This window comes from Rattus norvegicus, chromosome 15 (assembly GCF_021556685.1).
Source record: "Rattus norvegicus strain SHRSP/BbbUtx chromosome 15, alternate assembly SHRSP_T2T, whole genome shotgun sequence".
Lineage (NCBI taxonomy): Eukaryota > Metazoa > Chordata > Mammalia > Rodentia > Muridae > Rattus > Rattus norvegicus.
The window spans coordinates 43,561,349-43,583,108 of record NC_141548.1 but is presented as its reverse complement, the minus strand read 5'-3'; the positions used below and the strand labels follow the sequence as shown (position 1 = coordinate 43,583,108).

General features: G+C 48.2%; 1 protein-coding gene across 2 annotated transcripts in view; it reads right to left on the bottom strand.

The window, feature by feature from the left end:
* Scara5 (scavenger receptor class A, member 5) overlaps positions 1-21,760 on the bottom strand; it is a 105,107-nt gene that overhangs the window by 18,866 nt on the left and 64,481 nt on the right. For both annotated transcript variants that reach the window (NM_001431432.1, NM_001135855.2), the window contains 4 exon segments: positions 4,780-4,827; positions 6,606-6,704; positions 8,500-8,580; positions 14,636-15,310. In NM_001431432.1, coding sequence (NP_001418361.1) covers positions 4,780-4,827; positions 6,606-6,704; positions 8,500-8,580; positions 14,636-15,310 — 903 coding nt within the window.

The window sequence follows — 21,760 nt, the reverse complement described above, 5'->3', positions numbered from 1 at the left end:
CTCCCAAATCCCGAATATGCCCCTGGCTGCTAACTCTTGCTTAGTGTGCATGCCAAACATTCATTTGTTTATTGTTTCCTAATAGCTGCCCTTCTCAGGCACTGGCCCGGACTCCTGCACTCACATATGTTTAGAATACAGACATTAGCAGTCTCTTGATGGCCTCAGCACTGCTGGATCGCCAAGGCGGACTTTACTTCTTTCGACATTGGTCTTAATATATTTCCTTGCTTGGCCACAAGACCCCATTCTTGTCTCTCTTCAGCTGCCCAGGGATGGTGAGAATATCCTTTATAAGAGAGGAAACAGGAGGCACCACCACTCCGTGAGGCATCATAGCAAATGACTGAACTTATGGGACACACCAATTACAAAAACTGGATCTAAAGTGGGGGTCCTGTGAGGTTGAGCACTGAGCCTGTGGGGTCTGGACTAGCTCCGAGGAGGTAGAGTAGGACACCTGGCTGGTGCCAGGAACCTGTGGTATGGGAAACGCCAGCTCGAGGTCAGAGCATGTGAACGGGCTCAGAAGAAACAAGTGGTTTTCTCTGAGCTGCCCCGTGGTTCTTGCTGTTTATTTAGAGTTTTGTGGAGTTTGGGTCTTGTCTTTGTTTTGGATGATGCTTCTGAAGACTTTGCTAAAGACAGGGCCCCTGAGACCCAAGCAGGAGCTGAGGCAGAGGAGCAGCCTGAACTTACAGAGGGGACTGTCCCCAGGGGAGGAAGGGCATGCCTCCAATCTTGGGGAGGAGGAGGGCCGTCAGGGATGACTTAGCCTCTAGTTGGTTCTCCTAGCCACCCCATAGTGCTCACTTCTGCTTACAACCCGTTGGTGGCTTTCTAAAGTGAGAGGGTCAAAGCTAACCTCCCGACCATTGCAAAGTTCTGCGGGGATTCTTGCTTGTCCCCTGAGCTTGGGTTTTTGTTTTGAATACCTTAGACTCTTACTCAGCCCATCCACAGGACTATCAGCTCCACGCACACTTCCCTCACTTGGGATGCCATCCACCACTTCCCACAGACACCCACTGGACCTCAATTTTCCCTTCAGAGTTTGGATCACAACTCCAACTCCTTGCTGACCTCCCTCTGCCCCTTCTCCCACCACAGTTCCTCCCAAGGTCACCTGTAGCTTTTAAGGAGTCTCTCTCCCTCGGCTGAATGGAAATTCCTGGTCCAACACTCAATAGACATTTGTCAAAGGGATGAGCGCCCAGCACTCTCTTCACTCGCACTACCTTTCTATCCACATGCCTGCCTTCTCGTTCTGATAGAGGCCAGGCCCGCTCCCCAAGTCCCCTCATCTGCTCTGGCCTTTATTCCTTTGCAAGGTCAGTTCTGCCCTAGCCCCTGTGTCCTGACCCTGCCTGCCCTGGGCCTGGCTTCTGTACTTCATCTCCATCTCCACAGCCTCATTTACCCTTCCCTTGTTATTCCTCTCTGGCATTTTGCATTTTGCTTCAGTTTTTGCTTCAAGCTGATTTTCCTGAGTGAAATGTGTATCTCTATATATTTCAGTTACTAGCTGCGTGTGTGTGTGAGTGTGTGTGTGAGTGTTTGTGAGTGTGTGAGTGTGTGTGTCTGTGTGTGTGACAGTGTGTGTGAGTGTGTGTGTGAGTGTCTGTGTGAGTGTGTGTGTGTCTGTGTGTGTATGTATGTGTGAGTGTGTGTGAGAGTGTGTGTGTGAGTGTGTGTCTGTGTGTGTGTCTGTGTGTGTCTGTGTGTGTGTGTGTGTCTGTGTGTGTGTGTGAGTGTGTGTGTCTGTGTGTGTGTGTCTGTGTGTGTGTCTGTGGGTGTGTCTGTGTGTGTGTCTGTGTGTGTGTGTCTGTGTGTGTGTGTCTGTGTGTGTGTGTCTGTGGGTGTGTCTGTGTGTGTGTCTGTGTGTGTGTGAGTGTGTGTGTGTGTGTGTGTGTGTGTGTCTGGATCTTGCTGGGACCCAGAAGCCCCTTTACTTAACAACAACAACAACAACAACACACACACACACATAAACACACACACACAATATTAAGCATTTTCTCAGCCTTCTGAATTCCCAATGATAATTATTGATTAATATTGTCTTGGGGATTCACCCCATGCCAGGCTGCAGTTTTGTTTTCTCATGTGAAACCAAACTGAGTAAAGTTTTTTTTGTCATTGTTTTGTTAAAAAAAAAAACAACCCAAGCTTATATACTGCTTAAAATGTACGCACTGGGATTTAAACAAAACTTCGAGCACACATATGTGTCTTGCAAACATCATATTCCAAGGTAAAATAAATGTCTGTCCTCCTTGAGATGTGCATATGGATCTTGTTTTCTCCCTGGCCAAATCTCCAAAAGCCAGGGTATTTAATGGGATTTTATGGGATGATTGATGTCAGTAAGGCCTGAAGGGAAAATAAAAGTCTTTACTTCTCATCAAGAAAAATACAAAGCGGTCTGGAACCATCCTCTCAGCAGGTAACCTTGGAGTCCCTCCACCTCTTGGGTCAATGACCTGCAGGGGTGGAGCTAGGAACAGGACAGGAAGTGATCTGAAACCTAGCCAAACTCCCAAATCCCACAACTCCAGATTCAGTACGGAAAAACACTGGCAAGAATTTTTTTCTGAAAAGCATGCTAACACTGACTGCAAATATCGTCCCTAGGAGTTTTCCCTAACTACACGTTGTCCACTAGCCAATGAGAGGTGTCTATCTTGATGTTGTCATGAGCACTGTTACTATAGTAACAGTCCCTGCTAGAGAGAGCCTCAGGCCTTTGCAATGAAGGTTAACCTGAGGAATTAGGTAAAGGTTTCAAGCCTCTGGCACAGGCGCCAGCTGCCAGAACTGAGCCAGTCAAGCTGGCCCTCTGCCACTCAGCTCTTGGGTCTGAGGTTCTCCGGGGCTGAGACCTCACACTTCCTACTCCACAGATCCCATGGTGGGACTGCCAAGGATCTAGGGAATGACTAAGAGAGTCCCAGTAGTAGTGGGCACTGTGTCCATCAGAATTTCCATACTTACTTAAAGATGAGCCATGGCCTCTCCTCAGAGCCTAGCTCTCAGGGATATAAGTAACACCTCGGGGACAGAGGACATGACTAGGCATGGCCAGAAGCAACCTAGGAAGCTGAGGCCGTGGGAAGATAACCCTGCTGCCAACCTGACTCAAACCTCAGTTATGAACGGAGGCAAGGGTTCCATCAGCCTGGCTCTTCCATTGTCACCCAGAGCCATGAGGGAAGAGGAACTCCCTAGGAACTCTGGGGAGCCCAGCCCAAGACTCCATGGCCCCAAGACGGTGGTCTGACTTCTCAATCTAGATTCAGGAAGCCAGGGACCCAGTGCTCAGTCCTGGGCCTCTAACAGTGGGGAAGGTGAATGGTAGATTTCCAGTATCATGGTTCTAGAATTCCTGTGCACCTTTGATGCCCTTTCTCATCAGGATAGTCTGGATATAGTCTCTGTATATCAGTCCCTGGCTGGGCCATCCGTTGGCCATAAGGTCAAGTGGATGGGCGCTCTTCCCCAACCTCACACCTTCCACTCTTGGCTTCCACCTCCTCAGGCTCAGAGCCTAGCTGCTCTGTCCAGGTAGACAGTGACCAGATTCGCTCTGCTGACTGTGACCTCCTCCTTAGGTTCTCAAGTCAGCGAAGAGAACAGTTGGCAGACAGTTCCCAATGAGACCCCTCTGGTATGTAGGCAGCGTTTCTGATCTCCTTTTCAAAGGTCATCTTTCCACACAGCTCCTCTCTTCCTGCCCAACCCCACACACGTTGTTTATGTCTCAGAACTAAATGCCACAAACCGGTCCTTCTCAGTCTCCTTGGCAACATTCTGTCAGAAAACGCAAAAATGCTTGATACTAAGCCCAGGAGTAGTCAGCACCCTAAAGCCAATGTTCACCACCCTGTCCTTTGGGGGAGGTCCTCAGTAACAGTTCAGATTGTTCTTCCCCAGTTCCTGTGCCCAGGCCACATCCCCTGAAGTAATAGCCAGAGCACAGGTGTCCACAGACATGCTAATCCACCCATGCTCTCCTGAATATAGACTCAAGGGCACCGCACACTAGGTGTTCTATTTTGCTTGGAACTTGGCAAAGAGGTTCTGTGTGTTCTTCCCAACAGCCTCTCTGGGAGTCTACACTTAGCACTTTGTGGGGGAGATACACTGCATAGAAGTGTGGTTCAGCTAGACCAGCCAACTCTCCTGCAATTGCTACAGGAAGGGTTTCGGCAGAGGTGCCCATTTCCACATAAAACTGTGTGGTTGCTAGGGAATATCTTTAGCCTCGTGGCCTCAGAAGTAGCAAAAGACAAAGGAGGGTCCATTGAGCCTCAGTATGCTTCCTGACATCACACGAGCTGTTTCTACAAAGTCTGGGGCTGAGTTTTAGCAAACATCTCCAGGGATTTTTAGGAACTATGTCTGAGTTGGTGTATGGTAAGGGATATTAATGACTAATACTTCACAAGCCCTAAATCGGGTGTCCAGACTCTGTCATATTCTCACTATGACCCTAAGAGGTCAGGATTCTTATTCTCTCCATTTTACAAAGATTGTATATAGGCAGCTAGTGGTGCTGTGGGGTGCTATGGGGAGGAAACCTCTAGATCCATCTATACAACCCCAGGCATATACCCCTAGGATTTGTTGATGCACATTGCTGGGCCAGTGAGGCCTAAAAAGGGGGAGGAGGTTCTTTGATGCTCAAGTCCCAGAGTGTGGTTTTAGCACCTGACCCTTGACCTTATAGGGCTCCACCTATGCCCCAGAGTACTTCACAACCCAGCAGAATTTCCTTACCAGCTCTCTCTCCTCTTTCTCCTTTCTCTCCCTTTGGGCCTCTCTCACCTGCAACGGAAGGAAAACAGGCATTAGGAATGGAAACAAGCACTACAAATAAGATTTATCTACAGACTTGCTAACTCAAGGCCAGGGAACCCGTCAGGCAGGGGCGAGCAGCCACCAGAGGGCACTGTGGGGAAGATAATTATAGCATCTGCTCTGGTCATATGGGAAAGAAAAGGGTCCAGTGAGAAAGTATATTAGAGCCCCATCTACCATATAGCACGAAGGAATGCCTGACAGAGAGCAAAGCTAGTCAATGTCAGAGAAATTCACAGCCAAGCTCATCGGAGAGGAAGGGGTTGAGCTCCAGTAGTCCACGGAGACATGTTATAAGTCAGGCTTGGGTTTTCTGGTAGGGGAGACAGTAGAGTCAGTTGCCAAGGACTTGTGGAATTTCCTTTCCAGGGTTGAGTTAAAAGGTCAGACCTTTCTTAGCTTCTACCTCAACTACAAGGAAGGAGAACATCTTAGCACTACTCAGTGGGCCATAGAAAGACCAGGGGGATTCTACTTTAAGGTTTTCCCAACATCTATCTCTGCAAGTCGAAAGCCCACTGCACACTGTGGGTGAAGAAAGCAAGTCAGAAATTTCCAGGAGAGAGGATTTACTGTGATCCCAGGGTTGAAAAGAAGGAAACTAACCATACACACGAACAAGTTTAGAGAAATATCCATCAGTGTCTGAAGAGTGAGAAAGGCGCCAAAGAAGAAAGGACTTCCTGTCTACCTTACCCTTTGTGTCTGTCTGTACTGTCTAGTCAGTTTCCAACTAGCACTGACTGTCATTATATGGTCTTTCAAAAAATTATACATTTTCACATTAGGATCATAAAAGAAAAACCTCAGTCCATCTTATCACTAGAGAGTAGAATATGATTTCCCAATGATCCATGAACAGAAAACCTCCCAGTCACAGGGTGTGTGGGGAGGATGATGAGCAGTATTTTTCTAAGTTGTCATGGTAATAAGTGAAATGTAGGCAGTCCCAGAAAAGAGCATCAGGTATCCTTGTCTATGTGTCTATGTGTCTATGTATCTATCTATGTATCTATGTGTCTATGTATCTATGTATCTATCTATGTATCTGTGTATCTATGTATCTATCTAATCTATCATTTATATATCTATGTATATCTATGAATCTTTGTATCTGTGTATCTGTTTATCTATCATGTTATCTATCTATCTATCTACCTATCTATCTATCTATCTATCTATCTATCTATCTATCTATGATATGGTCTTCTATATTATGTAGGCCAGGGTGGCCTTGGAATCACAGAGACCTACCTGCCTCTGTTTCCTGAATACTAGGATTAATGGTGTACAGCACCACACCTGGCCAATCTGACAGTCTTGAATGGAAAGGGAACCACAGACTGGCCCTGAAGAACTAAGTTCCCATAAGGATAAACAAAGGGACTAGCCACAGAAAGGAGAAAAAAATATCAGAAGAAACACTGTTGGCAAAGTAAACCTGAGAAAGGTAATAGAGTTGTGAGTACTGGCAGGTTGGCGGGGCATGCAGAAGGAAAGGAGTCTGGTAAGACTGAGACAAGTGATAAGGGGCTTGCAACCTGGTTCTCTTCTCAGAGACCCCTCACTAGCCTCCCTGCTTATATCTCTTGACTACAACCTGTATATACACACCCACTCACCCACACATGCATGTGCACACACACGCACATGCACATACAGAGGGTGCTCTCCTGGATGGTTCCTATGCTACTCAAGGATTGAATGTATGTGAGGTTCCAGGGTGCAGCAAGCTTCTGTATTACCTTTGAATCCGCGCATGCCCATGGGACCTGTGGCTCCTAGCTTCCCATCATCACCCTTAGGACCAGGCATTCCTGGGTCACCTCTCTCTCCTGGCAGACCTGGGGTGAGAACAAACAAGGGTGGAGCTGCAGACTCAGAACTGAAGAGTCCATTAGATGCCATTGTCTGGTTTAATAACTAGAATGAACTTGGCCTTCCATAGCCTTGGCTTCCCCTTGCTTAGCACCCTGTAGGGTAGCTCAGAGCCTCCCCATACACACCAACATCACTTTTCCCTGACCCCTCACCCTTGAAAGGCCTAGTGTTGTTGGGGTGGTAGTAGTGCCAGTCCCATGCGGATACCTGTAAGCATGCTGGACTTCTAAATTCCGCAAACAACTTTTGGATCACTCTTCACGTGCCACACATAAAGAATCTCATTTAATCCTTATAATATGCATGGGGATGTTATACCCACACTACAAATAAAGAAACTAAGGCTCGTGGATATTTTCCCAAGGGCACACAGCAAAGGCCTTTGGAAGCAGAACCCAAGTCTCCCTCTTTCATACAGAAAGTTCATGATTGGTTCATGCTTTAGGCTAAGGGTCTCACTGATCCTTAAGGAGGAGAATGCTGTGGGGATGGCATTAGTGAGTGGGAGAAAGGTTAAGTGATGCCTTAACCTATTTAAAGGAAGAGAAACAAAAAGACAAACAAAAATAAACCCCAAAACACCCCCTTTCTTTCCACAAAGTGCCCAAAGCCCAGGGGGGCCCACAAAACCAATCAATGGGTGTGTGGCCTGCCACCCCATTAGGCCCTTTGCTCCAGGTTCTTGGCTATCAAACCCATGGCCACAGCCTGCACTGAATGTGCCATTGAGAGCCAGAATCAACAAACGCTTTTATGGAGTGAGAGTCCAAGGCCCAAGAGTCTTGACCCAACACTAGTCATCGCTGCAGAACACAGTTCTCTTAATCAAGTTCCTAATTGTTCTTTCCTGCTTGGAGAGCAAGCTGGTTTTCATTGGGCTTTTCCCCCCCACAGCACAAGAAACCCGTCTCCTAGTTACTATTACCCCAGGGCTAATAGCAAATGACTGGGGGAGGACAGTGGCCTCCCAAGGGTATGAAGACGTCAAAGAAATTGATGGAATGTCTTTCGTTTCCTTCTTGACATGATGCATCTGTTCCCAGAGTCTAAGAGTCCTGTGGTGATCTCTGAGTCTATTGCAAGATGTGCCCAAAGGCCCCCACCCTATGATTCATGAGGCAGGAAAAGTGGCTCTTTTGTCCTGAGAGCCTCAGAGCATCCTCCATTGTGGAGCTGAGGACAGAGGGGAGGTCAGGCTGGAGTACCCCCTTTCCATGCCCTGTCTTCTCCCCCTCCTCTGTAAAGTACCTAGAGATTTGGCAGGAATAGCCCCTAAAATAAATAACCAGACCCTTCCCCACTAAGCTTCCTCTCCTTGCATCATCCTGAAGCATCTTCACTCAGAGGAACGTTGCATGCGACAGAGGCTCAGGCATGGGCACACTCAGATGTTTGTCAGAGGCTCTGATAGGAAACTTCTGAGACTATGAGCCTAAGAAAGGCTGCAGGGCATCAGGCAGAGATAGGGCAGGAGAGTGTCAGGCTCCTAGCATCATAGAACATCTTTGCTTGAAGGCCCTGGCCATGTGAACCCTGACTCCTATGTGGGCAGGGATTTAGTGAACCTGGGGACTCTTAAGAGCCCCTTCCTTTAGATTCTGGTACTTCATAGGGAAAAGCATTTGGCCCATTCTACGGTTAGATTGATAACCTCTCAGTCACCTGGTAGAAGAGTGGTGGATGGTGGATGTCGTCATCCCTAGGAAGACAGTAGACTTAGAGCACTGCCCCCAGGTTCCTCCCAGTGTACCCCATTACCTCGAGATCCAGGAAGTCCAGGGCTACCTGGCTTTCCCTCCTTCCCTTCATTCCCTTGGTCACCTTTGGGTCCTGGTGGTCCTGAAAGATGACAACAAGAACAAGATTAGAGGGTTAGAAAGCCAGGACACTGGTGGAAAAGCAAGTGACTCCCTCTGAGATGAGAAGAGCCAGAATCCTGTGCTGGAAACATAACAGCAGCTCCTCAGCTTTGGGGGGCACCAGAGGAGGCTCCATGGAATCCTGTGCAGGAAGAAGCAGGTCCTAGCTAAGTCAAGAAGGGTGGAGGGTATTCAGGGATATGTGTGTCCGTCTCAAACTTCCCCCCAAGATTATGGTTTGGAAAGGTGGGGCTATGGGGGAGGGCACATCGACTGACTGGATTTAGATGAGGTCATAGGAATGGGGCCCTCCTCAATGGAATTAGTGTCTTTATAAAACGAGGAAGGTCAGTTATGCTGCCTTTCCTCTGTCCCTTACCACCCATCCCTCACCCCAGCATACCTCCTTCTCTCTCTCCCTCTGCCTTTCCCTCCCCCCTCCTCTCTCTCTCTCCCCCAGACCAGAATATGGAGAACAGGTGATCATGTACACAGCAGGGAAGGAAGCCCTCCCCTGAACTCTATGCCAGTACCCTGAACTCAGACTTCTAGTTTCCTGAACTGAGAAGAAAGCAATGTGCAATGTCTGTGGTCTGAGCCCCCCAGCCCATTTCAGTGGTCAGGGCAGAATGAAGAGGAAGAGATTCTGAGCAGAGTAAGCATTCCTACAGGAGCTAAAGGCGACCAACGTAGCTGTATAAGCTATGGTGAACCGAGCGGCAGGAGCTCAGTGGGCTGGGAAAGTGGGGGTATTGGAGGCCGAGGTGCTGGACTTGATTCTGACCAGGAGGTATGAGTAGTTTTGGAAGGAGCCTGATAGAAAAGCCACATCAGGTCTGTGCCCAACAAAGGGAGGAAGATGTCTGGGTTGTGGCTTGAGAGAAAGATAGAACAGAAAGAAGGAGAAAGGCAAGGTGGCGGGGGCAGTGTTCCATTGAGCGGGAGGTGGGGAAACCCTGGGTTAGGAAAGGGGCCTTTAGAGACAGAAGGAATGGTCAGACTGTTTAGAATGTAGGAGAGCTGTTGGCTGTCTCTGGGGGTGCAGTGGAGGAGGGAGGCCTGGCTAAGCTCAGGTTTTAGCTGGGCACCTGGGTGGAGGATGAGTGTCTAATTGCTTGTGAATGGGACTCTTCTGGGAGAGGTGGCAGAGATTCAAGTACACAGGACTGAATTCAGTGCCCACTATCCCTATGCCATACATTGAAGTTACTTGTCTGAGGCCACACAGGCAGCCAGGATCTCAGTCCAGGTCTGTCTGGCACTCGTCCTTTCTGCCACACCCACAAGACCAGACATCTCACCCTTGCCACTCATCCCATCTCCCAGAAGGCTTCCCTGTCAATTCCCCATTTGCTGCTGATCTTTCTTGGTCCCATGGTTCCTGCTAGCATAGGCACAAAGCCAGACAAGCAGATCTGGGTCACTTTGATGCATCCTGTATACCTGACCCTGCTGTGGGAATCCAGGAGTCAAGCACTCGCCTCTTGCTGTACTAGCTGAATAGTGCTGCCAACTCATCTGTCCCCAGAAGCTCCTTACCTTCCTTAGGACATTGGGTTTCTACAGATGTCATTAGTTATGGGCATACTGGGGAGGGATGAACCCCAATCTTGTGACTATAGTCCTGTAAACAGAGTTACAGGCCAACAGAAGCAGAGAGGGGAATGAGACATCTATAGACAAGACTGCCCCAGCCATCAGAAGTTCAGAAGACACAGGAAAGACCCTCCCTCAGAGTTTCAGAGGGGCGTAACCCTCTGGATGCCTTGGTTGAAGGTTTGCAATCTCTCGACAATGAACTGTTATTTTTAGCTCTAATGTTTGATGCTCTCTCTGGAACCCAAAACATGTAGGCTCTTAGCAGAGCAGTGTCTTGCACAATCAATACTTGACAAATGAATGAGGATATGAGACCACAGGGTGTTAATACACACAAAACAACCCAACTGCCAAGATCAAGATGTACTGATACATTCCAAAAGTTGGCACCGTCCTCAGACCCTAACCGAAGCTGAGAGCTATTTAACAAGACAATGGCTTGAGAGCAAGAGGGAAGTAGTTAACATTTTTTTTTTAATTTCACAAGTTATGCAAAGCATTTAAGAAAAGCTGAAGTTTTTAGGTATCATATTTTTTAATCCCAATTCCCAGATAACAGGATCAAGACATGAAACCTGGTTTGCCAAGAGTTATACAGCCAATGCAAGGCAGAGTTAAGATGCAAATGAGCTCCAATGCATCTTTCCCATCCTGTACCAAGTTGTCTCCCCTCCTGTCAAACTCAGCAGCAAAGGAAACCTAGCACAGATCCCTGTTGCTAAAGCTCACCCAATCCAAGCGCTTCACCCCATTTCACTCTTCAGCTCTCCCCGCACCCTGAGCTCCAGGAGTCTGCTACACTTGTGCCCACCCACAGCTGGCATTCTGAGGTAACATCTGGGCAGTATGTGAGGTTATAGCTGCAGTTGCACATAGGTTTGCCCACAGGAGCCTTTTTTAATCTCTCAGAGTTTTATAGTCATGACTCTTGTTTCTCATTTTCTGAGGTGGATCCCAACATGGAGGGGGTTGGGATAAGGTCTGTCTACCATCTGAGCCCACACGGTCCCTGCCACTGATTACTCTGCCTCGGTTTTTCTGATGCTACAGGACCCATAGGAGTGTCCTGACTCCTTCCTCATTCAAAATATCTCTATCTGGTTGGGGATTTAGCTCAGCGGTAGAGCGCTTACCTAGCAAGCGCAAGGCCCTGGGTTCAGTCCCCAGCTCCGGAAAAAAAAAAATATCTCTACCTAAGAAAAGGACAGGGCAGAGACTGCAGTGCCGTTCCACAGCCAGGAGAGCAGCACCACAGGAGGTTCGGGGGCAGCTCTGCTGGAGAGACACTAATAGGATGCTCCAGTCAACCTTCACAGAGCATCATCCTGCATCCACTTTGAGGAAGGTAAGAGGACAGGCGGTCACACAGCCTACCCAGGATCTGCACACACACTCGTAGAGCAGATACACCTGTTTTACAAGTGGCTCCATTCACAGATGAGCATCTTGGTCAGCCTCTTTTAACTGGAAGGCAGTGTCCCCTTGTCATCCCTAGAATCCAGCCCTGACTCCTTCACTCCACACACCTGACAGAACGCACTGAGGGGGACTCCCTCCTCCATCCACTAGGGGGCATTTTCTATAGAAAATACAGCAGCTGCCAGATTAAGCAAGCTGCTTGGAAAACTTGTTTTCGTTCACCAAGAAGTTTGACATTTGACTTGGACAAGTCATGTCCCTCCTGGGGGCCTTGTGGTTCTCCACTATGATACGGGAGGATTAGATCAGATGATTTCAGAGGTCTACTCCCATTCCAAAGAATTCTAGAAAGCTTTCATTTTAGCCATCTGCATATGGCTTAGGTGGCTGGCCTTAGGGCTTGCTGTACCGATGTGTTCTGGCATTGTCTCCCTCTCTGATTTTCTTTCCTTCTCCAGGGATGCTGCCCTCTCTGACAAGCTAAGTTCTCTGTGTCTTCAAATTGCACAGGCAGACTTTGACAGACCTCATCAATGCCAAAACATCCGAAGCAGAAGAAAACACTACTTTGCTGATGTCTGTGAAAGGTGAACTGGAGTCGAAACCCATAGAAAACTGCCAGCAAAGTGGGAGAGTGAAAATCATTTGCAGCTCAAGGATAATGCCTCGAAAAACACGTGCTCTTGAGTACTTGTGAGTGTGAACCAGGAAAAAGCAAAGGGGAGGGGCGTGGTATCTGTGCTTGTCTGTGTGTGTGCATATGTGTGAGCTACACATGTAGGGTGTCTGTGTTTGCGTGTACGTACACATGTATGTAACTATGAGTTATGCATTCACACGTGTGTGTTTGTTCAGATGTGTACCCATACATGTGAACTAAGCACGCAGGTCTTTGTGTATGACTGTGTGTTTGTGAGTTATGCATAGAGGTGTCTATGTGTGTGCTTGTGCCTGAGTATCCAGGCGTCTGTGTGTGGACACATGAACACATGTGAGCTATGCATGCCGGTAACTGTGTTTGTGAATGTATTTGTGTGTGTGTGTGTGTGTGTGTGTGTGTGTGTGTGCTGTGCATTGAGTTATACATTCAAGCATATGTGTGTGCATGTGTATGTGTGTGTTTATACAGGTATGTATAGGCAAGTATGCATGTTTGTGCATGAATGTGTATTATGTATGTTTAAAGAGGTATAAATTAGAGACAAATTAGGTAGAATTATGGCAGGAAGGCCACTCCAATGACAGTATGAAAGTTCACAGAAGCATACTAGAGCACTCTGGACATGCAGAGCTAAAGGCGCCAGGATGACTATAGCCCCCTGTGGTCACTGTGGAAGCTCAGAGGAGGGACTGTGTGTGATGAGGAGAGGACACAGGGCTGGAGGGGGTGAACTGGAGAGATTCAGACGCCTCTGTCTACCTCTCTGTTTGGGGGTGGAAGGCAGGCAGGACCAAAGGGAAAGCTCCAGCAAGCATAGCATGAGTCATAGAAGCATGGCCTCGTCAAGGCCAGAATCCATGTCTGGCTCCCCTTCCACCTCATCCTGCAACCTGGGCAGGTTCCATAAGCTTCCTGGGTCTCAGTGCCCATGTCAGCACCCAAGGGGACAGTGACACTTCCCTAGACAGGTGCTGCTCTTAAGAGATGTTGTGTGGCATGCCCTTGTGCAGCAGGTGTACTAATGAGGACCACTTCAGTAGTGCCCACTGCCAGACTACTCAGGGTCTCATGAATCTCACAGCCCGGCAGGGGAGAAGATGGTACTTTATCAGAAGAGGAGAGCCAGGTCTCTAGCCTAGCAACTGCTGGGCGAGCTGGCTAGTTTTATGTCAGTTTGACAGAAGCTACAGTTGTAGGAGAGAAGGGAGCCTCAGTTGAGAGAATGCCTCTCTAAGATCAGACTGTAGGCAAGCCTGTAGTGCTTGTGGGCGGTGCAACCCCAGTGCTGGTGGTTTTGGGCTCTTCAAGAAATCGAGCAAGCCATGAAGAGCAAGTCCTCCATGGCCTCTGCATTAGCTCCTGCCGGCAGGTTCCTGCTCTGTATAGGTTCCCGCCCTGACTTCTTTCAATAATGGACTACGATATGGAACCATAAGCCCAATAAACGTCTCCCAGTTGCTTTTGGTCATGGTGTTTCATCCCAGCAATAGCAGCCCATTCATTAGTGACTTCATCTATGCATATGCAGGATCTTTCTATATAGACCAGTCTGGCCTCCATCTGGTAGTCTTTGCACCTCCATTTCTCAAGTGCTGTGCTCACAGGCGTGTGCCGGCACACACAGTCATTATTTAGGAAATAAACTTAATGAATTCGAGAGCACTCTACCTGACATACTCTTCTGTTTCGCCTTTTTCCTTGTTTGTTTTTGATTTTTTTTTGTTTTTGTTTTTTTTGTTTGTTTGTTTGTTTGTTTTGAGACAGGGTTACTCTGAGTAGCCAGCTGTCCTGGAACTTGCCCTGTAGACCAGGCTGGCTTCAAACTCAGCCGTTCACCTGCCTCTGCCTCCTGGGTCCTGGGATTAAAGGTGTGTGCCACCACTGCCTGGCTGAACATTTTTCTAACAGTCTAGTAGGCCAAGTTCAAGGAATTCTCCAATCCTTGAAGCTCTGGTCATTAGAACCTTTGCAACTGAAGGAGCCCTCTGCCCTCGAGTCAGACCCTACAGCAGGGTCCTCTTCTGTCTCTTGAAGGCTGCAAAGGGCATATCAAATCCCTGACACCCACCCATCAGCATCCACCCTTGCTTGTTTTCCTGCCCGGGGCTGTGGATGCTGGGTCCATTCTTTGCTCCAGGGAAGTTTACTCAGCAGAGAGACCTACGTAGGCCCTGGAAATGGGCACAGATTATTTAGGCAGAACATTTCAGAGTCATAAAGTGTAAGACTTAAAGGTAAAAGTGTGAGTTTAACTGTCACTCCAGGATGGGCCTTTGGGGATGAGCTTTGCAAGGGGGAGGCATTACTAGGAAGGGTAAGCAGGAGGAACCGTGGACAGGGTGGGTCACCCAAGTACCTTTGGCAAGGGTGATGTTCCTCAGGGCGATGGAGTGCTCCCAGTCCTTCAGACGCAGGTCCTCAGTCACCACATTGAGTGTGGCCAGCTCCTGCTTGAGTTGCATCTCCATGTCCATGTGCACCAGCCTCATACGGCGTGTGTCTGCGCTGGCATTGCTCACCAGCACCTGCAGGTCCTGTAGCCACGTGCTGTGCAGAGCCACGTCATAGGATAGGCTGTGGTTGAGGCCACGAAGTGCACCACCCACATCAGCCAGCTCCTCGCCCAGGACCCCCACCCTGTGTGCTAGCCCATCCAGCAGGCCTGCGTGCCGCTGCAGCAGCAGCTGGCTTCGATTGCTTTCCACCTGCAACTGGTAGAGTTCCAGCTGTGCGGAGTCGCTCTGCTGTCCTGTTCGGTCACGCAGCAGGGCCACCGCCTGCTCAGTCTGTGCAGCCTGCGCGTGCAGCCCCCACAGTGTGCCCTCCAGTCTCTGCACCAAGCCTGCCAGGGCCAACAGTGAGTCTGTCTGGTTCTGCAGTGCATCCTGAACCTTCCACACCTGTTCCGTCAGGTCTGCCTGCAACGGAGCCTGCAGCAGCCGTAGCTGCATGTCCCGGAAGCTTTCATTCAGCCGGTTGATGTTCCTAGTCAGCGCCTTCAAGTCATCTGGGGAGCTGCGAGGCCGGGACACTGTGGAAGAGGTGAGGAGTGAGAAGGGGTTGAGCAGGGAGGTCCAAATAACAACAGGCGAGTAATCTATGGCATATAGCAGGGGCTCAATAAAAGGTGAATGAAAGGACTCGGTGGCTGACACTGAATGTGGATCCCAGGCCCTGGGCTAACAATGGTCCCCGACCTGTCACTATAATCACCTGCAGATATTGCTGATACCAGACAGGATGTTGGCTTTGGGTTTTTAAAAGATTCCCAGCAACTCTAAGTTAGAGCCTAAATTAGAGCAACTCTAAGTTAGTGCTCTGCTATACAAATATACTCATCATGATCCACAGGAAATGGCCAGTATTTTCCACTGGATAGAAACTGGATATGCACAGCATGTGGAATTCAATTTAAGATATTGGTGTTCCAAGCTGGGCAGTGGGGGTGCAATGCCTTTAACCCCAGCACTTAGTGAATTCAAAGCCAGTGTGGTCTACAGAGTGAGTTCTAGGACAGCCAAAACTATAAAAAAAAATTCCTGTCTCAAAAGACAAAGGAAAGGATATTGGTTGTTTTCTCCACAGCCCAGGTACATCTTAGAAGAGGTAGAAAGGATGTGAGTGCAGGAGGAGAGGTGGGGTGCAGTCTGTGCAAGGATGTTTTCCAAGTGTGGCAGGGCCTTTGTACCCATGCACTTACAGAACCTGCCCAAGACTGAGCTGTCAGCATTCTGTCCTAAAGGGGGAGGGGTTCATGGGGCCCCATCCTCCTGTAGATCTATTGGCAGTTAATGGTTGTCAGAGAAGGCAGATGTTTTCTTCGGTGATATGGCCTCTGGTTAGCTGCCTGTGCTCCTCTAAATACTGTTTACTGGTGTTCCTGTAAACAACTCTCATTAAACTGGGTTGCACACACACACACACACACACACACACACACACACACTCACACACACACAAAACCTTCCACTTTTGAAGTAGGTACCCGCAATGGTCAAAAGTTCTCCTACAGGAATTAAAGATCCAATAGCCAGTGATAACATTAAAAGGGGAGGCCTTTTGGAGGTGACTATGCCATGCGGGCAGAACTTGTGCACAAAATCCAAGGAAGCTGTCAACCACGGGAGGATACATAAGAGGTGCCAGGAGGTATTGAATCATTTGGGGCTCTGATCCTGGACATTCAGTCTCCAGAACCATGAGCAAGAAATTTCTGTTGCTCGTAAACTCTCCAGTATAAGGTGTTCCATAATAGTGGCCCAAATAGACTAAGCCAAGCCTATTGTACCTCCTCTTTCAGCTAGACCTGCTGATGCGGCCTAGGACCACACAGCGAATTCTACCCTAGTGGGCTATCCCAGAACTGGGCTATCCTTCATGCCACTGGTTCTCAACCTTCGGCACAATCCCTTCGGCAAATGTAATCTTTACATTACATCACATTACACAGTATCGATGAAAATAACTTCATGGCTTAGGGTCACCACAGTACGAGGAACTGTATTAAAGGGTTACAGCATTAGGAAGGTTGAGAAACTCTACTTACTTCATGCTTTTCTAGAGCTGCTTAAAGCAACCCCACCTGGCAACAGTCAGAACCAGACTGGCAGCTACAGGCTAGATTTGTGGCTTCCTCCGTTCAAAGTTCCATCTCTCTCTGATGTAGCAAGAGCACCTCTGGGCAGGGGAGAGTGTTTCAGATCTGTTCTTACCCCTTCTCTGCCCTTCTAGGTTTGACACATTCCTGCCCAGCAAAACAAGCCACTCTGCCCCTCCCAACATTTCCCAGTGGAGGGGTTTTCTCCTGGTTATGAAAAATCCTGAGACATCTTCATCACTAGGTTCTATCACATCATCCTGGTGTCTCCTGGGAGCTCATGCAAACTGGATGCTGAGGAATTGAGGGACACGTGGGCCTGTATAGCCTGAAATGGAAACCAGTGGCTTCAGCGGAACTGCGGCAGGAGGAAGGAGATAATTCTGCTTTGGAAATCTTCAAACCCAAAACACCAGGAACTTAGTCTGAAGCTTGGTCAAACAAGAAAACTGATGGCATAACTTCTCTTTGAGAACTTTGCATTGAAAATCGATAGGAGACAGGAGGGATGTTGTACTGGCTGATTTTGTGTGTTAACTTGACACAAGCTGGAGTTATCACAGAGAAAGGAGCCTCCCTTGAGGAAATGCCTCCACGAGAACCAGCTGTAAGGCATTTTCTCAATTAGTGAACAAGCAGGGGAGGGTCCCTTGTAGGTGGTACCATCTCTGGGCTGGTAGTCTTGGGTTCTATAAGAAAGCGGGCTGAGCAAGCCAGGGGAAGCAAGCCAGTAAGTAACATCCCTCCATAGCCTCTGCATCAGCTCCTGCTTCCTGACCTGTTTGAGTTCCTGTCCTGACTTCCTTTGGTGATGAACAGCAGTGTGGAAGTGTAAGCTGAATAAACCCTTTCCTCCCCAACTTACTTCTTGGTCATGATGTTTGTGCAGGAATAGAAACGCTGACAATGACAGATATTGGAAGGTCATGTTCATATTCTGTACTAGAGACACACGCTCGTGCTCATGTTGTAGGAAGGAAGCAGACCACACATGGGTCACTAGCTTGGCATCCATTTACTGATGGTGGTTTGTTCTTTCTGAGATTCCTCTCCCCCTCAACCGAGATACCTTTGGAGAAGCACAAAGTTGAAACCAGCAGAAACTAACTTGACTCAGCACTTCTAGAAGTTCTTTGAGTCCACAGAGCCACAGAACGAGGGAACAGCACGAGGGATGATAAGGAGAGAGACGCAGACACCACACATCTCAGAAACATGGCTGAGCAGAGGGGCAAGCCTGAGCCGCAGAAGGATTGATTGGCTTTGCTCTGTTTTCTCCCTATGAGATCTGCTGGCTGAAAAAGAGATGAAATGAAGGTATTTAGCCTACCAGTCCACTGTCTGCTCAGATTGCCAGCCCTGTGAATTAAGAGAAACATGAAGATTCAGTGCCTGTCTCTAATTCTGAGGTCCCAAGTATCATGAACGCAATTCTAGCTATGGAAAGGGAAAATGGGAAAATAGGACATGAAGGTTCTTGGACCACATGGTAACTTGCTGCTGTACTTATTCTGTGATGTTCCTGGAATCACACAGCATTCGTGATAATCCCTTTTGGAGAGTACAAGTCACTTTAGATAAGATTCTGTGGTGCAAAATGTGTAGCTTCTATACCCTGGCCAAAGAGAAAGATCCAAGGATAGAAAAATCCATTGTGGCCAATTCAAACATGAACAGAATGTAAATCATTCCAACAGTCAGAACAAACTGAAGGCAGAGAGGCTGAGAAAGCACTTGGCAGTGCCTTTGTTGGTCAAAGCAATGGGGAACGTCGAAGCAGGGCCCCAAGGCTTCACTCAGCCCCAAGCTGCTTAAAACCTACACTTTCCTTGTTCATTTTCTCAAGTCTAGGCTTAGACTCCAGACATCTTGGCTGCCTTCTGTACTTGCTCTAGTCTCTCACCAGCCTCTTACAGGGTAAACAAAGGTATAAACAGTCAGAGTCTAGCAAAAGGATAAGTTCCTTTATTCTGGCCATGAGACTTCTAGTGAGGTGGCCCAAGCCAGGCATGCTCAGCCCCATATGCATTCTGCAGAGCTCAGCCATTGAATGGGTCTCCACGGCCTCTGGTACTGAGCGTCTCCCCCATTCTCCTGATGCAGAGACTGAGGCCAGGAGGTGGGATGCCTCCTGACTCATGTTCCCATGGCCACACCATTGCTGCCCCCTGGAAGCTCAACTGAGAAGGTGTCACTATAAAGACAGCTTCCAGGGAAATGAGGCCGTGAGCAGCCAGAGGCAGGTGTCCACAGGGGAGCTCAAGAGACCACAGACAGTGCTCCACTCAGTGTGAATCGGTATGAACCACTCAGTGTGAACCAGTATGTCCTGCTTCCCACCCACATTAGCTGAGGCACTGAGATGGGGCAGGTGGAGAACAGAGATCCCAAACACTTTCCCATAAGTCTCTGCTCAGGCAAACCTGAGTTCCTCAGAGGTAGGAAAGACACACTGAGGTGTGGGTGTCCTGGTTCTAATGTGACTGTTAGATCCTGGGCTGAAGTCGCAGGAGTGATTTAAGGCTGCATTTGCCCAGAGTCCAGGTAGTGAGCTAAGAAACTTCTTTTCTTTCTCCTTCCCAGCCCTAAAGGCCTCAAGCCCTGTCCATCTGACCCTTCTTTGGTACCCGAAAGCTTTAGGTCTTTCTCTTTGTCAGGGAATGGAGCTAAGTCTGTGTTTATATGGAGACATCTGACAATGACCTTTCCCCATCCCGGTGAGTCCCTCTGGGTCCTAGATCATTGAGCAACCAATGTGAACACAAATCCAAATTAAAGGAAGAAACTCCTCCCCAAGCCCACACCCTCCATCCCAGCACTGTTTGCTTTGTTTCCTCAGCCCATCCATTTGCGTGCCTAGGCTTCGCAATGTCATTTCTGCAGTTTTCCATGTACTGTTATAATTATCTCACAAGCGTTTTACCATCTTCCTTTTAGTCTCTTATAATTCTGTTGACTGAAAAGAGTTTCTAGAAGGGATACACTATTTATCCCTGCAAATAAATGCAGATATTTCTTCTCTTTTCTTTTCTCTCTCTCTCTCTCTCTCTCTCTCTCTCTCTCTCTCTCTCAAGATTTTCATAACGATAAAGTCTTAGTGGGTAAAAAGATACTTCATTCATTTTGTAACTTAAAAAAAAAATCCCACAACCAGATGTAGTGGCTCACAATAAACACTAGGGAACCTGAGGCAGGAGAGTTTGAATAATAAATTATAAGCCAGCCTGGGCTACAGAGTAAGACCACCCTCCCTCTGTCTCAAAAGCCCAAACCAAATAAAAAAAATCACAGTCAAATGACTCTCTCCAAATCATGCTAATTCCTACTGAGAGCATGGAGGTTTAATGGAGTCGGTTTACACCCCTACTTCACCATGCTCCGCTGTGTTCTCATTGCTTCTTCCACAGATAGAATATGGCATCTTGTTAGTGTTATTTCTGTTACAGAAGCAGCCTTCTCAAGGTGATGTCTCTGGCTATTGGAATGGCCTAGATAGTTTAGGTACCTGGACCAATCCTATCACTGTTTATGAGGTCAAATTTTGAGGGCCCCTACTCATGCTGGCCAAGCCTAGAGCAATGTCCTTCCTTTGGGACCATTTAAGCACTGCAGAGTGAATTATCTCCTTCCAACAGTCCCCGAGTGTTCCCTGCTCATGACCCACCCCTCCCCCCTGTAATTCCTTCCAGATGGTTGCTGTCCTCAACAGGGAACAATTCTTACTTGAGTGTGACTCTCTTAATTCGTGTTTATGCAAACAGCTCATTTATCTCCCTTCCTGGCATATCTACTTTTAATGTGTTTTAATTTATTCTTCAACTTTTATACTTTCACAAGTGGGAAAATAAATATAGACTAACAATAACAGCCGGGCTCTCCTGAGTCCTCGTTGTGTGCCAAGCTCTCTTCTGAGTGTGTGTCTTCCACACTGACAGAAGATCTCAAGCCCCTGCCATGTAAGCCTCATTCATCATTTGCATCCTCGTGTTCCAATGGAGGGGACTGAGGCAAACAGAGGGTAAGTCACTCACAAGGTCACAGGGCCTGGAGGCAGCGGGAAAATGACTTTGGGCGCCAGAAGTGTGGTCACAGAGTCTCCAGTATGAACACCTTTGCTCTCTATTGAAAGGACTGGGTGTGGAGAGCAACTCGGTCACAGACACACTCAGTGCCGAGTAAGTTGGGAAGATAGTGAGCTCCCAGCTTAAGCCCAGGCTGAAGCCAGGGTACTTGGTAGAAATCACACAGATCTGTAACTTTACGTCTCACTGCTGGGCCCGCTTTGATGACACATTTCACAGTACATACTTCATGGCAGTCTATAGTCAGTGTGGGAGTTTGCCTCAGGCTGCAGTAAGATCAGAATCTTCAATAAGCCTGCTTCTCATAACTTTCATTGTGTCACCTGGCCCTCCATCCACACTCAGTCTTGAGTCAGCTCCCTGGCCACAGCTGTCCTGTTCATGAATAAACTGTCATCTTCAGGCTCAGGCAGGGTGCTGCAGGTGTGACCTCAGCATAGCAAGAGCGCACTGGTAACAGTGAAGCACGTGTGTGAGTATGTCTGTCTGTCTGTCTGTCTGTCTGTCTGTCTGTCTGTCTATCTGTCTCTCTCTCGTGTGTGTGTATGTATGTGTGTGTATGTGTGTATTGTGTCTGTGTGTCTGTGTGTGTGTCTGTGTGTGCATGTGTGTGTCTCTGTGTGTGTATGTGTGTGTGTCTGTGTGTATGTGTGTCTGTGTGTGTGTGTCTGTGTCTGTGTGTGTCTGTGTGTGCATGTGTGTGTCTCTGTGTGTGTGTCTCTGTGTGTGTGTCTCTGTGTGTGTCTATGTGTGTGTCTGTGTGTGTGTCTGTGTCTGTATGTGTGTGTCTGTGTGTGTCTAT